General features: G+C 37.3%; 2 protein-coding genes across 2 annotated transcripts; both read left to right on the top strand.

Annotated features, from left to right (window-relative positions):
* Positions 1-571: 571 nt before the first annotated feature.
* On the top strand, positions 572-3829 carry LOC107828576 (uncharacterized). Its single transcript, XM_016655918.2, has 7 exons — positions 572-780; positions 873-1005; positions 1917-2020; positions 2127-2298; positions 2409-2549; positions 2643-2767; positions 2903-3829. Exons 1-7 carry the CDS (start codon positions 689-691, stop codon positions 3609-3611), a joined length of 1476 nt encoding a protein of 491 aa, XP_016511404.1. The 5' UTR covers positions 572-688; the 3' UTR covers positions 3612-3829.
* Positions 3830-4323: 494 nt separating this feature from the next.
* Positions 4324-12883, top strand: LOC107793058 (ribonuclease E/G-like protein, chloroplastic). The gene is made up of 12 exons (XM_075235187.1): positions 4324-4632; positions 5622-5868; positions 5984-7317; positions 7402-7719; positions 7853-7894; positions 8918-9042; positions 9187-9334; positions 10790-10862; positions 11493-11605; positions 11754-11873; positions 12140-12295; positions 12382-12883. Exons 2-12 carry the CDS (start codon positions 5670-5672, stop codon positions 12547-12549), a joined length of 2796 nt encoding a protein of 931 aa, XP_075091288.1. The 5' UTR covers positions 4324-4632; positions 5622-5669; the 3' UTR covers positions 12550-12883.
* The last annotated feature ends 794 nt before the right edge of the window (positions 12884-13677 follow it).

Below are 13677 nucleotides of genomic sequence, written 5' to 3' on the forward strand. Positions count from 1 at the left end.
ACTAAAAGCTGCAATTTTGGCTGCCGTAACAGCTAGCTTTGCCTCTTTCTTAGCCAACTTATAATGCTCCCAATTAGTCCTCTTTTTCTCCTCGTCTACACTTTCTACTAGTTTCAGATACGCTACTTTCTTCGTTTTCACTTTTCCCTGCTCCTTTCCATTCCACTTTTTCCGGAGTGTATATATTGTATAAAAAAATTCTCTCTACTTTTTAAAAATTCAAAAATAGAATTAAAGCGAATAATATTATCTTTTTTTATATATATAATAACAATAATAACAACTCCCAGTAATTTTTCATAAATAGTGTTTGGAGAGGACAAGATGTACGTAACTTTTTCCTTACCGGGAGGGTATTATCGTTTTTTTAAATATGTGAGAAAAAAAATTCCAACCTTGAATCAAACATCGGATCCTCGAAGGCGCACAATAAGAGCCCTAGAAACGATGAAACAAAATGCCAAATCGTCAATAAAATAACGGCTCTTTTGTCTAATGTCGGTCGTCGCTCCTCGCCGGGTCCCTCTGAAATTGCCACGTCGTCCATTCTCATTATTTTGATACTCATCATATTTTCTTTACAGCCCAGACGACCGTTACACATACAACTCTGTCCGTCTCTTCTTCACTACCATCCCACCATTTACACTCTTCTCACAACTTGCTTTACTCTCTTTTTTAGGAAGCAATGACAGCAGCAAGTGCAGCCACCAAGCACTGCAAGAAGGCCGTGAAAATGGGTCTATCTCTCTTCTGCAGAACATTCAATTCCTCTAAATGGTGAATTTCCCTATGCCCCCTAAACTTTATTTCTTGGAAAAAAGATTTCAAATTTACTGTAACTTTGTTACTGTTCTTCTGTGTGTATGCAGCAAGACAATGGCGAAGATGGCGGTGGCGAGGATTAAATTGCTGAGGAACAAGAGGGAAGTGGTTGTACGGCAAATGAGGAGAGACATTGCTATGCTTCTTGAGTCCCGTCAGGATGCCACTGCTCGTATTCGGGTAATCTTTCCTTTTTCTGAATTCTTTTCTTTCTTCATGTTCTTATATAACCTCTGAATTCTGAAATGGGGTTGATGCGTAGTTGATTGATTGATCCAATGATGTGTATGTAACCTGGAAATTAGCTCTATTTGGCAATTTTTTTGAGTAATTGAATGGGGGATTTGCTATATCATGTCTCGTGGTAAGCTGTATTGTTACTGCTTAGAATTAGTAATGAAACCCTTGTGGATCATTTAGCTTAAGACATAGGTTTTGCTTTTTAAAAATATTATAGGGTTTCTACAGAGATATTTCTTTATAGCAGATGACTTATTTTTAATGACCTTTTTTATGCTTCTGACCAAACTTGGAGAATGCAATTAAGTAATCGTGTTGAATTAGCTTGACTGTGTTTATGCTCTTTCTCATTCAGTAACACTTTTGTTTACTTTAAAACTATAGGATTTTGCTACAATTTATTAATTTTTACCATGGGATTGACCTACTGAAGTTCCCTTCCTCCTCCCAGTTTTACCATCTCCTGCTATACATGACATGTTGGTATTACTAATATCTCAGACCAGGGTACCTCTGCTATCAGTACTTTCTGTTTTGTATACTAATCAATGTGATAGTAAAGAGCTCTTTTATTTAATGCAAAGCCTTTCCAAATTCTAATTTTACTTTATTCTCTGTTGGATGATCTTGAAGTCGCTTAAACAGACCCATCATACAATGTAATATGAGGATACCTCTACTTTTGTTTTGATATCCAACATCTGATTTTAGTATGAAATCTTCTTTCTTCAATTTAAACTAGAATTTTCTTATTTCTTTTGCTTATGATCCTTTTAAAGAGGTTTTTATCCATATATCGACTCTTTGTGCTAATCATTTGGGAAGAATATTCACATTCTTCACTTTTGTAGGTTGAACATGTGATAAGAGAACAAAACATATTGCAAGCAAATGAGTTTCTCGAGCTCTTCTGTGAACTTATTGTGGCTAGACTTCCTATTATTGCAAAACAAAAGTAAGGTGTCTCAAGCTGTACACTTCCTTTTTAACAATTTTTTTTTTGTTAAGATTACAGGACAGCTCACAGATACCCTTGCTTTCTATTGATCTGCCTGTTGCAGGGAATGTCCAGCTGATCTGAAAGAGGGAATATCAAGTTTGATTTTTGCAGCCCCTCGGTGCTCAGATATTCCGGAATTGATGAGAATTAAAGATGTTTTTGAGAAGAAATATGGTAAAGATTTTGTTTCTGCAGCCACTGATCTGCGACCCAATGCTGGTGTAAACCGAACGGTAGTCATATTTCTTCTCTTAAAAACTCATGGATTTCTTTACCATTAATAAATATATCTATTACTTGTGTACTTGGAGGGCCTAAAAGAAGTGGGAAATTGTTGTTCCAGCTCATTGAGAAGCTCTCTGTGAAGACTCCAAGTGGTGAAGTTAAACTTAAAATCATGAAGGAAATAGCCAAGGAATACCAGGTCGATTGGGACACTGCAGAATCAGAGGTGGAGCTTCTCAAGCCACCAGAAGAGCGTATAGTGTGTCTCTCACTCTCAAAATCCATCTAAATCTGTCTATGGTGCCAAACATGCTCGATGACTGTCTAACTAATCTCTATTCTCTTTGATCAGGACGGACCCGACAGCTTTGTAAGTGCCACTAGCTTGCCCCTGAAGCCAACCCCAAAGCAACCTGCTGAGCCTAATAACCTTCCGAGGAATTCAAAGCAACCTGCTGAGCCTAATGACCTTCCGAGGTATTCATTCAACTGATGGAAATTTGGATTTGTTATTCCCCCTTTCTGCAAAAAAACAATGATTTTGCTTTTGTTCCTTCAAACAAAATCTTTGACTTGGCTGATGTCAGAATCCATCTCCTGAAACTACTACAGGGCTTCAGATGATGGAGAATCGAAAGTCACCAAATTTGACGACCCAGCATCAGCGGCTAAAGCAGCTGCTGAATCTGCCAAGCAAGCTATTGCGGCTGCTGAAGCAGCTGCATATTTGGCCAGTAAAGATGCAAAAGCATCTACTGGTCGTCATCACTCTATGAATAATGCAACTGTTGACAATATTCCTTATGTTTCTGGTGCTCCTGTCCCCAAGTTCTCTCGAAATGATGGGGCACCAACTTCTCAGTCTATAGTTGATCTGTTTGATGATCATTGGAGTAAGAACATGAGGAATCCTGAAAATACTGAGATGAAAAGATCACAGAAGTTCTGTAGGAGACATAGCTATAATGTTCCATCCTCAAATTCCAATGTGAAGTATGATGATGATTCAGATTGTGATGAGGAAATTGAGATGGAAGATCCGCCGAGTGGCAATGCATATCAACACAGCCCACCTACTGATGCTAATGGTGGAAAGTTCTATAGAAGGCACAGCTATAATGTTCCGTCCTCACATTCCGGTATCAAGTTTGATGAATCAGATGGGGATGAAGAGATAGAAACTGAAGATGCCACAACAGGTTCCAACCGAGCCCCCAACCGGCCTGCACCTCAAGTACCTCGGGTTCATCCCAAATTGCCTGACTACGACACACTTGCTGCTCGCTTTGAGTCTCTCAATTCCCGGAACTTTCGGACATAGATTATCAGGACTCATGGGATCAGATACATTTTGTGCCAGTCAATATATAGGATAATACAGTACAGAAACCAAGTTATATGTTAAATGGTTCATTATATAGTATGTAGCAATCATTGCATGGAGTAAAACTAGTTCCTTTGTGTCAATTTTATACAAATTTTGGTGTATCAATTTTATACAACTAGAAGTACCAACTACCCTTGGTATATTTATGATTGCATTAGCATCTCGTGTTTAAATTTTATGTTACAAATGAAATCTATAATACATATAATATAATAGTCATTCTAAATTTTTATAGGACAACATATCTTATTTTTCTTAATTAAAATCTTCGATCGATTGAGAAAACATAACTGTCAACGTTCCTTGTCTTGCTAAGAGAACGGATTATCAGATTTTTGGAAATTCTTTCTTGACATTTGTAATTGTTAGGAAGCATTACCTTTCAAAACAAAGAAAAGAAACAACAGTTATACTTGTTTTTTCGTTAATAAAGCAAGAACGACGGATTGTGAAGATGATCTTCATTAGAATATGAACACATTTTCCTATTGTATATACCTACCAGTTTGATTCTTTTTTTTGGATATTTTCCTTCAAAGGGACAAATGACAATATAATCATTGATAAGAAAATCAGCACAAATATGTCGAACCAAATTTAATAAAGAAGGAGAGCTATTAAGTTTGACTGATCACGAGAAAAAAATAAGGTGGTCATTTCTAATTCTCGCGAAAAAATGAGGAGAAAAAAAAAACTAGAGATAAGGTAATTACAATCTCAATAGACTAGGGTGTTCTTCTTTGCAATTTACCCTTTTATTGTATATTATTTTCTTTATTTAAGTAGAAAAAGAAAAATGGAAAAGAAAGTGAAAAAACCCAAGGGAAATGGGAAGGACCCGCTAGTCGCTCCTTATCTTTGAAGAAGCAGAGTTGGCCGTTCTCCTTGCTGTCCGAGGTACTAGATAAACAGCGCAGCTTCTTTATTGCTGAACAGTAGCTTAGCTTTTATCCAGGTTATATTTCTTTTATCTTCTCTCTATCTATTTGCTGTTTCCTATATTCATTTCTTATCCAGTTCTCCTCTATCAGCTTTCAATACTTAAAAAAGTGTTTGGGACGATTAAAATAGCTCAATTTTTCTGTGTTTATGCTACTGAATGAATGCTTATGCAATCTTTCTCTTCCTTCTTTATCATTTTGTTTTCTGGGGTTTCTCCATTTTTATGTGGGCTGGCCGCCGGGTGGTGTGGCGGAAGGGGGAGTGACGGTAGGAGTGCAATTGTGATCGGACACTTTAATTGAAGCTTTTGCATTTCGTTTATTTAGAAGAATTTCGCTCCACTTCTGTCATTTAAATATTAGTTCCTGACAGCAAAATCATGAAAGCATAGCCATTAGTCCATTCATGGCGCACTTACGTTTCTTGACAAAGTTCAAACGAGAAGAATGTATATGATTGATTAGATAACAAGTAACGAGAGCAATTTTACCCCATAAACGAAATTTTACAGTCAAACACTCACAGAGGACAATAATTACGTCTCTTGTTTCAGTTTTTTTTTTTCCATATTAAAAAAGTATAGAGTTCTGCCTCGCCAATTAGCAAGAACCCTTTTTCATAAATTCCTTGTTATGTCTTGATATTCTTATACCTAATTGACCTGATTAATCTGGCAAAAAGTTCCCTCATTTAACTCTAAAAACACTTTCTTCACGCTGTTGCACCTCCTCTTGAGAATATTTTCTCTAACGAGTTTTTTCTTGACGAGTAAATATGTTTTTCTGAAATCTTAAAGTACTCTATCTTCCACAAGTTGAGGTTGGCAGGTAAAAAAATAAACACCTTACGAGGAAAGCTAGATCACTCTCTATATAAGGGTAGTTACCCTTATCTCACAGATATTGCCTTCGCCATTCTGGTACTCTGAATGCTTTGAGAATGTACCAGATACTGAGTTTTGTTCATCATCTAGTGTGACTAAGCTCTTGTGGGTCTTAGCAGATACCGCATTCGGGAAATCTGAGATGCAACTGTTCTATAAAGGGAGATATGTTGACTTCGTCTGCTGCTTTATGCAAAGCTACGCACGATGTGTCTGTGTTGGTACCTTCTAAACAAAAAGGAAAAGTTTTTTCGAGGGACTTGTGGATTAAATCTCGTACAAGGAGGCCTTTGGGAAGCATATTTGGATCCTGGATAGTGGAGAGATCTATTCCTATCCGTCTGTTCATTCCAGCTCGTGCTAGTGGTATTACTTATGTTATACTATGATTTCTTTTGTGGATGAGTTATACTCGTGTGTAATCTCTCTGATTTATGTAATTATTTTGTTTAGATATTAAATGCTTCGAGTGATTTGGCAGATGGGAATGGTACTGCGAAATGCTTGAACAACAATTCTTCCATCCTAAAGCAGGTCTTGATTGATTTTATAGACGAGGATAGTTTTTTCAAAGATGAAATTGATACAGCTTCAGATTGTGGCAAAAGTTTTTCAACCGAAGGTCAGACCGTTGAGGAGCCATGGCTATGCGAATCTTCCTTGCTTCTTCATCATTTGGCAGAGTCAGATGCTCCTGTTGATTTCATTTGCGATGACAAGATAGTTAAGGGTCTTGACTGTGAAAATTTAGAATCAAGATGCTTAAATCAGTCTACACTTAGTGAGAATTTCTGGTCCAAGTATGAGGTAAATGCTAATGATGCTTCATCAGGAACCTCGTATGAAACATATGCCTATGTGGAGGAGCCCTGGTTACTTCAAGCATGTACCTCTTCTCCTAGTTTTGATGCTGGGACGGCTCCTGACGACTGTAAAGTTGAACAGTCAGATAAAGAGGATGAAGCTCAACCTTCATTTAGCAATCAGCTTGAACAATTAGCTCAACCTTCATCTAGCAATCAACATGAACAAATACCTGAGAAGTTGTTGCCTGTTGATCAAAATGATGCAATTTCCAAGGAAGACTCAGTTACAACAATTATTCTGATTAATTCTTCGGTATGTACTGTGCAAAGAATTGCTGTTTTGGAAAATGAGAAACTGGTTGAACTGTTGCTGGAACCGGTGAAAAATAATGTGCAGTGCGATAGTGTATATCTAGGAGTAGTTACAAAGTTAGTTCCACACATGGGTGGTGCATTTGTAAATATTGGCACTTCAAGACCCTCCTTTATGGATATGAAGCCCAACAGAGAACCGTTTATTTTCCCCCCATTTTGTCATGATTCAAGGGGAAGAATAATTAATGGTACTGTGGTTGACATGCTTGAAGAGAATCAAGGTTTTCCTGGAAATGAATCCACTTTAGAAGAAGTGGACAGAGATGAGATTGAAGATGCTGATATAGAGGACGATTCCATGGAATACATGGACAATGAGTTTGGGGAGCATGAAAGGGGTGACACTTGTAATATTTCAGAAGTCCTTGTAGAAAATTGTAATGGTAGTCTAACTGAGCATGGGCTTGAATCTCATTCAGAGAAATATCTGGAAGAATCCAGTGGGATTGGGTACCAATCGCAGAATCCAACTATTGAGCATACTGTGAATGGTAATAAAGTTTCACAAAGAGATGAAAGCAAGTGGGTCAAAGTCCGGAAAGGCACTAAAATAATTGCTCAAGTTGTTAAAGAAGGATTGGGCACGAAGGGCCCGACACTGACTGCTTATCCAAAATTAAGGAGCAGATTCTGGGTATTACATGTTTCATGATTCTGTCTCTCACAGCTGAAAGTCCATTTTTAGAAGCCCCAATCTAATTGGTTCTCCTCTTCCCAGGTTTTAGCTCCTCGCGGCAACACAATAGGTATTTCAAAGAAGATCGCTGGTGTTGAGCGCACACGTTTAAGAGTCATTGCAAAAACTTTGCAGCCTCAAGGATTTGGTCTTACGGTAAGGACAGTTGCAGCCGGTCATTCATTAACTGAATTGCAGAAGGATTTGGAAGGCTTGCTTTCAACTTGGAAAAGTATAATTGAGCATGCAAAGTCAGCAGCTCTTGCCGCAGATGAAGGTGTTGATGGAGCAGTTCCCGTTATGCTTCACCAGGCAATGGGTCAAACACTCTCTGTTGTTCAGGATTATTTTAGCGATCAGGTCTGCTCAATCTTGGTTCTTCCCTTCATGGATTGTTCAGTTTATTTTTTGATGGAACTTCTGGTTAGGGCTGGCCTTCCTTAAATTAGCACGAATACATGTTATGCTTTCTTATGCTGGCCTTGATGTTCAGGTGAAGAGTTTGGTGGTTGATTCTCCAAGGACATATCATGAGGTATGGACTTAGCCATTTATCAGGCAGTGGAAGTGAAAAGGTTTTTGACCAATAAACGCAATTGCATGTCTTGCTTGGTGTTTTATGTTCCTTTGAGATAGTTTGTTATATGTGAGCATGGAAGCGGTTTTGATAATTTTCATTTCCAATGCTGAGTGGTTTTTGGAAATAAGGATTTGCAAATACTGGTGGTGAATGAGATTATTTTGGATTAGTAAGACCTCAGTGAATAAACTATTTAAGAAGTAAAGCTAGATTGTTTCAGTATTTTTTCTTAGTTTTTTTTTTGTTGAAAATGTAATGAATATTTTATAAAAGAATAGCACCCAGAGTTTGCAATGGATGAGTAGTACAACAATCTGCAGTATGCATCTCAGTACATTAGCTACTTGTGAAAAGAGCTGCAGAAATTAACTTTCATTTTTATGCTAAAACGTGATCCGTGCTTTAAGTTACAACTATTTTCCTTTTTACCTTTCAAAGTATTTCTTTCCTTCCATACAGTCCACAGTACAGTCGCTGGTATAGTGTTCGGCAACTTTTTGTCGCCGTTTTTTGGTCCTCTTCTATTCCAACAATGTATCAGGTCTTGGACGATTTTGGCATGCACCATTTAGCTTGTTTCAGTATTAGCTCTCTGGTTTAATCAAGGCATTCTCTAACTTTGAAGTTTGAAGGTGACATTAGAAGAAAAAGCAAACTGTAGTCAGATATAGCAGTTTATTCAATTTATATCCGAAAGAAATGTCATGCTGACATATAAAGATAGTGAGGACAATATACATGATAGATAGACTTCAAATCAGTTGGTTTTCCTTACTCCTCTTTTTCATTAGGGTGGGGTTTAAGACAACTTCAGATCATGTTCTCATACTTAATAAATTTGGATCAATGCCTTTTATTGAAGCCTGTGGGCTAGCAATTGTTAGGGAACTGTTGAATTTTATTGTGCTCTAATATATATATATATGTATGTATATATATATATATATATGTATATATGTATAACTGGGCTCTGTTCAGGTTACAAACTATCTTCAAGAAATTGCACCTAATCTTTGTGAAAGAGTTGAGTTGTACGGCAAAAGAACTCCGCTGTTTGATGAATACAAGATTGAGGAAGAAATAGACAACATTCTCAGCAAAAGGTGGAAATTATTTAGTTTTTTTCCTAGTACTTTCTTTTAGCTTTACATTCTTTTATGAGGTTATTTTAACTTTTTTGGTGAATCAACATATTTTCCTGTTAAAATGATGTTTCTCTTTAACCCTTTAATTTGTAAAATCTGCAGGGTTCCCCTTGATAACGGAGGTTATCTAGTGATTGAACAGACAGAGGCTTTAGTCTCCATCGATGTAAATGGTGGGCATTGTGTGCTTGGTCAAGGGACTTCACAAGAGATAGCTATTCTAAATGTTAACCTTGCAGCTGCCAGACAAGTATGTAGACCTGTATTTTGTTATGATTACGTATTATATTCCTAGAGCATTGATTTTCTGCACCTGAGAAAGCTGGTTACCAGATGCATTTGGGTAGTTGGAAAATAAATCGGGAGATGCTTAGAAAACCCTTTTCTGTAAATTAGGAGATGCTTAGTGTTTGATGTAAAGATACTTCGATCTTTCTGTTAGAGCTATATGCTTAGAAGATCCTTTTCTATAAATTCGGGCATGCTATATTGCTTCTCTTTTTATCCTGTGGTACATAAGGCGCCTGATTCAAGTAGTCATTTGTCTCTTATTAGTAACTTATTAGGGTACAGAACAGAAGAAAATTCTGTAAGGGGTCGTTTGGTAAGCGGGATAAGGTGGGATAAGATGGGGTAAAGTGTGGTACTAAATTTATACCATGTTTGGTTGATGGTATAAATTTATCTCGGGATAAAATTATACCGTCAACCAAACACGGTATAAACCTAGTCTTATACTTAATCCTGGATATCCCATCTTATCCCACTTTATACCATCAAACTTGGTATTATTTTATCACACCTCCCAAGTGGGATAAATTAGTCTAGAGATTATGATCCCAGGACTATAATACCGGCATAATTTAGTCCACATACCAAACGACCCATAAATGATCTATTATGGAAAACTAACTTTGTTTAATAACGGAAACTACAGAGAGACCATTTGCAATATCATTTTGATTCTTCTATTGGTTTGGGAATATTGAAGGACATAGCATGTCACTTTTATTGCTAAACATCTGGTTTTCATTTTTTTGGATAACCGAGAAATCCCCGAGGACCGGTGTCGCACAGTTTGAAACCGGTGGATAATGGGTCTGCCCTCTACACTTCTCCTATTGAATACCAGGCTTTTGTCTATGACAATATTCTAACTCGTGACATGTGCCTAACCCACACATCACGCTCTGCACTCTTACTGCTTGGCCAAAGCCTTCACGGCAACCTCTGGTTGCTTTTCCACTGGTGCTATCTAAGTCACGTTAATTTGATTCAAATTTTAAGAAACTTGTGAAAAGAAAGGGAAAGGAAAAGGAAGAAACCCATAAACCAATACAAATGAGATGTTATATGCTCGTTTTTGCTTTGACCATAAGCTAGTATTCATCATTCTAATTCAAGAAATTTTATTGATGTCTCTTTCTCTGGAGAGTCGATATTATTCACTTTGGAACTGATACATCTTTGTTAGAGATATTGCTTCATGTTTGTTTGCTTACTGCATTTGTAGCTTCATTAAGGTGTCTCTGGTTAGATATGAACCTTTTATTCGAGGCTCCAAGCTAGTTACTGAAATGTATTGCAACATAAGGTTACTATGGTTTTCTTTCTATTTGTTATGTTTATTCTTAAGACAGATTCCAATGTTTAATTCATCATATGATAAATGTGGTTATTGAGGATATACTGAAATTATTCTCAGATTGCTAGGGAAATAAGGCTGAGAGATATTGGTGGCATTATTGTGGTGGATTTCATAGATATGTTGGATGATTGTAAGTAAACAGCTCCCTCTCTCTCTCTCTCTCTCTCTCTCTCTCTCTCCTCTCTCTCTCTCTCTCTCTCTCTCTCTCTCTCTCTCTCTCTCTCTCTCTCTCTCTCTCTCTCTCTCTCTCTCTCTCTGTTGGTGTATTCTTTTTTTCTTTAAGTGGTATTGATGCACAAAATTTTTGTGGTTCTGTTAGGCTAGACTTATTTTTCTCGCATGCAATAATATCGTAATTGCAACTGAAAATAAGAAAGAAAAGAGGGAGACGTGAAAAGTTATAATATTGTCTTCTATGCAATATCCGAAATTGAAGATATCTTTGTTGAATGCTTGGTAACTGTACGACATTACTTGTATTACATGACACCTATAGTTCACCAGCTAAAACTGGCACATAATCAGACTGAAAGTTGCATGATCAGCCCCAGCCTACATTGCTTCTCCCAAAACTGTATATGATACTAAGCTCATACCATATCATTTTTCATGATAGCTTGAAGTCAACAACACGTTATGAAGATGTAGTCCTCTTTATTTGCTTTATTTGGTACTGATGTGCTCACAAAGCATGTATACATGCATGACCATATGTTACGCAATTGTTTGAAAGTCTTGTTTCCTTTTATTTCGTCTTCAGCAAATAAGAGATTGGTCTACGAGGAGGTCAAGAAGACTGTCGAGAGAGATCGATCAACAGTTAAGGTGTCTGAATTGTCCAGACATGGGCTTATGGAGATTACAAGGAAAAGAGTATGTTATTTCGCTCTAAAGTTCTTTGTAATTTTATCAAAGAAGCGAACTATTGAATTTGATAAGTGAACTATTGAAAGTCATAATTACACTAGCTCAATTGTCTTATCTTAATCATGGTTGGGTGACTACATCTTCTACCTGACAGGTTCGACCTAGTGTGACATTCATGATCAGTGAACCATGTGCATGCTGTCATGGGACGGGGAGAGTGGAAGCTTTAGAGACTGCATACTCTAAGATTGAACGTGAAATTTGCCGGCTGCTAGTAAGTAAACTAAAAACTTAGAAATACCTTTTCAAGGTTATGTTCTTGGGTTTTCCTCTCGTTATTATCTTGTAAGTTGCAAAAGCTCGATCCAAAATCATGTAGTTCATTAACCAGTTTATCCATTTTTACCACTTTGTCTCCATTGTTCCTTCTTTTTCTTTGTTAATTTTCTTTTTGCATACTCCTAATTTAGCATGATTCAACATAATAACCGGATTTGCCAAAAATTAATTCTTGTTTTCTATGTTTCTTGTGTTGATCAGTCCACAATGGATCAGAAGGCAGACCCTGAAAACCCCAAGTCTTGGCCCAGATTTATTCTCAGGGTTGATCAGTACATGTCTAACTTTTTGACTTCAGGAAAGAGGACAAGGCTAGCAATCTTGAGTAGTTCTCTAAAAGTGTGGCTTCTTCTAAAGGTATGCTCAAACATTTTGTTCATTTTCATAATTAAATAGCAGTTTTGTTCTGTATTTGCTGATATCTGCAAGGTGTGATTGACCAGGTTGCTAGAGGTTTTACAAAGGGAACCTTTGAGCTAAAACCTTTGACAGGTGACAAGGAGTATAAGAATGGACATGAAACTGCTATTTCAGTGTTACGACCCACAGACCCCCCTCGGAAAAAACTCACCCTCTTCCCCATCAAAAAGTGGAAGAGTAGTGGAAAGTGATCTTGCTTCCTTTAAGAATCATCTGTACATGTCTCAATTCACAATGCAAGGTATAATTTTAGTAAACCAATTCTTTCGTCCTTAGGTCAGCTGTTTCCCTCTGAGTTTTTCTCCTCGGCTTGAAGTAGGTCGGTATAAGAAATAGCTAGTTTTATGAGAAACCCAATTTTGCATAGCATTTACAATTGGTAATAATCTGTTCCACTAATTATCTCGCCTCGCCTTTTTGCAAGCCACAATATAGACATTTATCTCATAGTCATGAGCTTTCGTCATGCTGTGATAGCATGATGCTGGATAGCATATTACTTTTATGTTTTCCCTTTAAATCAAACTCTTCATTTTACTTTTGAGTATAGACACTCTCCTCGGGTTTTCATTCAATCACGGCGAACTAGTGATTCAAGGGGCAAAATCTTTTCTTGATTGACTTAAACTTTCAGTGAAAACGATTGAAATAAAAGATGTTGCCCTGTGTACGAATAGAGGTGGATAAAAAGAGACTTAATTTACAGAAAAGCTTAGATTCACGAATTTTCATTTAGTTTTCAGGGGATCAAGGAATGGCCTGTAGAAAGGAGAGCCGCAACTTTGAAAGCTAGAATATCTTTTGTTTATGGCAAACTTTTCACTGCCTTTTAGCATTGTACTCAAAGTTGGCGTTGGTTGTTTTGCTGGAAATTTGGACCTTGGTTCCTACCCTGTTATCGATTCTGCACCACCTTGCTTATGGCAAGATCAAGTGATCGCTCCTTTGCCCAAACAGATTTGCCTGGAAATGATAATGGGTGAAATAATGCGTATCAGCTCCTGTTTAGCCTCTCAAATAACATAAATGGCTAGGTTTATCACTTATTCATCTCAATAATTGCAGTCCTAGTTCAACCTGCGCAAGTCAGCCTATGGCATGGTACTGGGACTGGCAGCAAGCACGAGATGTCCAACTCTCAATTGCAGACTAGGAAAACGAGTAAAGATAGCAACTTCACAGCTGTAGTACTTTGAACACTTCTGCAAGTTAGCCTACGGCAAAATGTAACCACAAAGAGGATGAGAATACCTTGCACTCCAAACTTAACCGAAAACAAAGCAAGAACAATCCATCATTTGAAAGTATACATCAAATAA

Source organism: Nicotiana tabacum, chromosome 17, assembly GCF_000715075.1.
Source record: "Nicotiana tabacum cultivar K326 chromosome 17, ASM71507v2, whole genome shotgun sequence".
Taxonomy (NCBI): Eukaryota; Viridiplantae; Streptophyta; class Magnoliopsida; order Solanales; family Solanaceae; genus Nicotiana; species Nicotiana tabacum.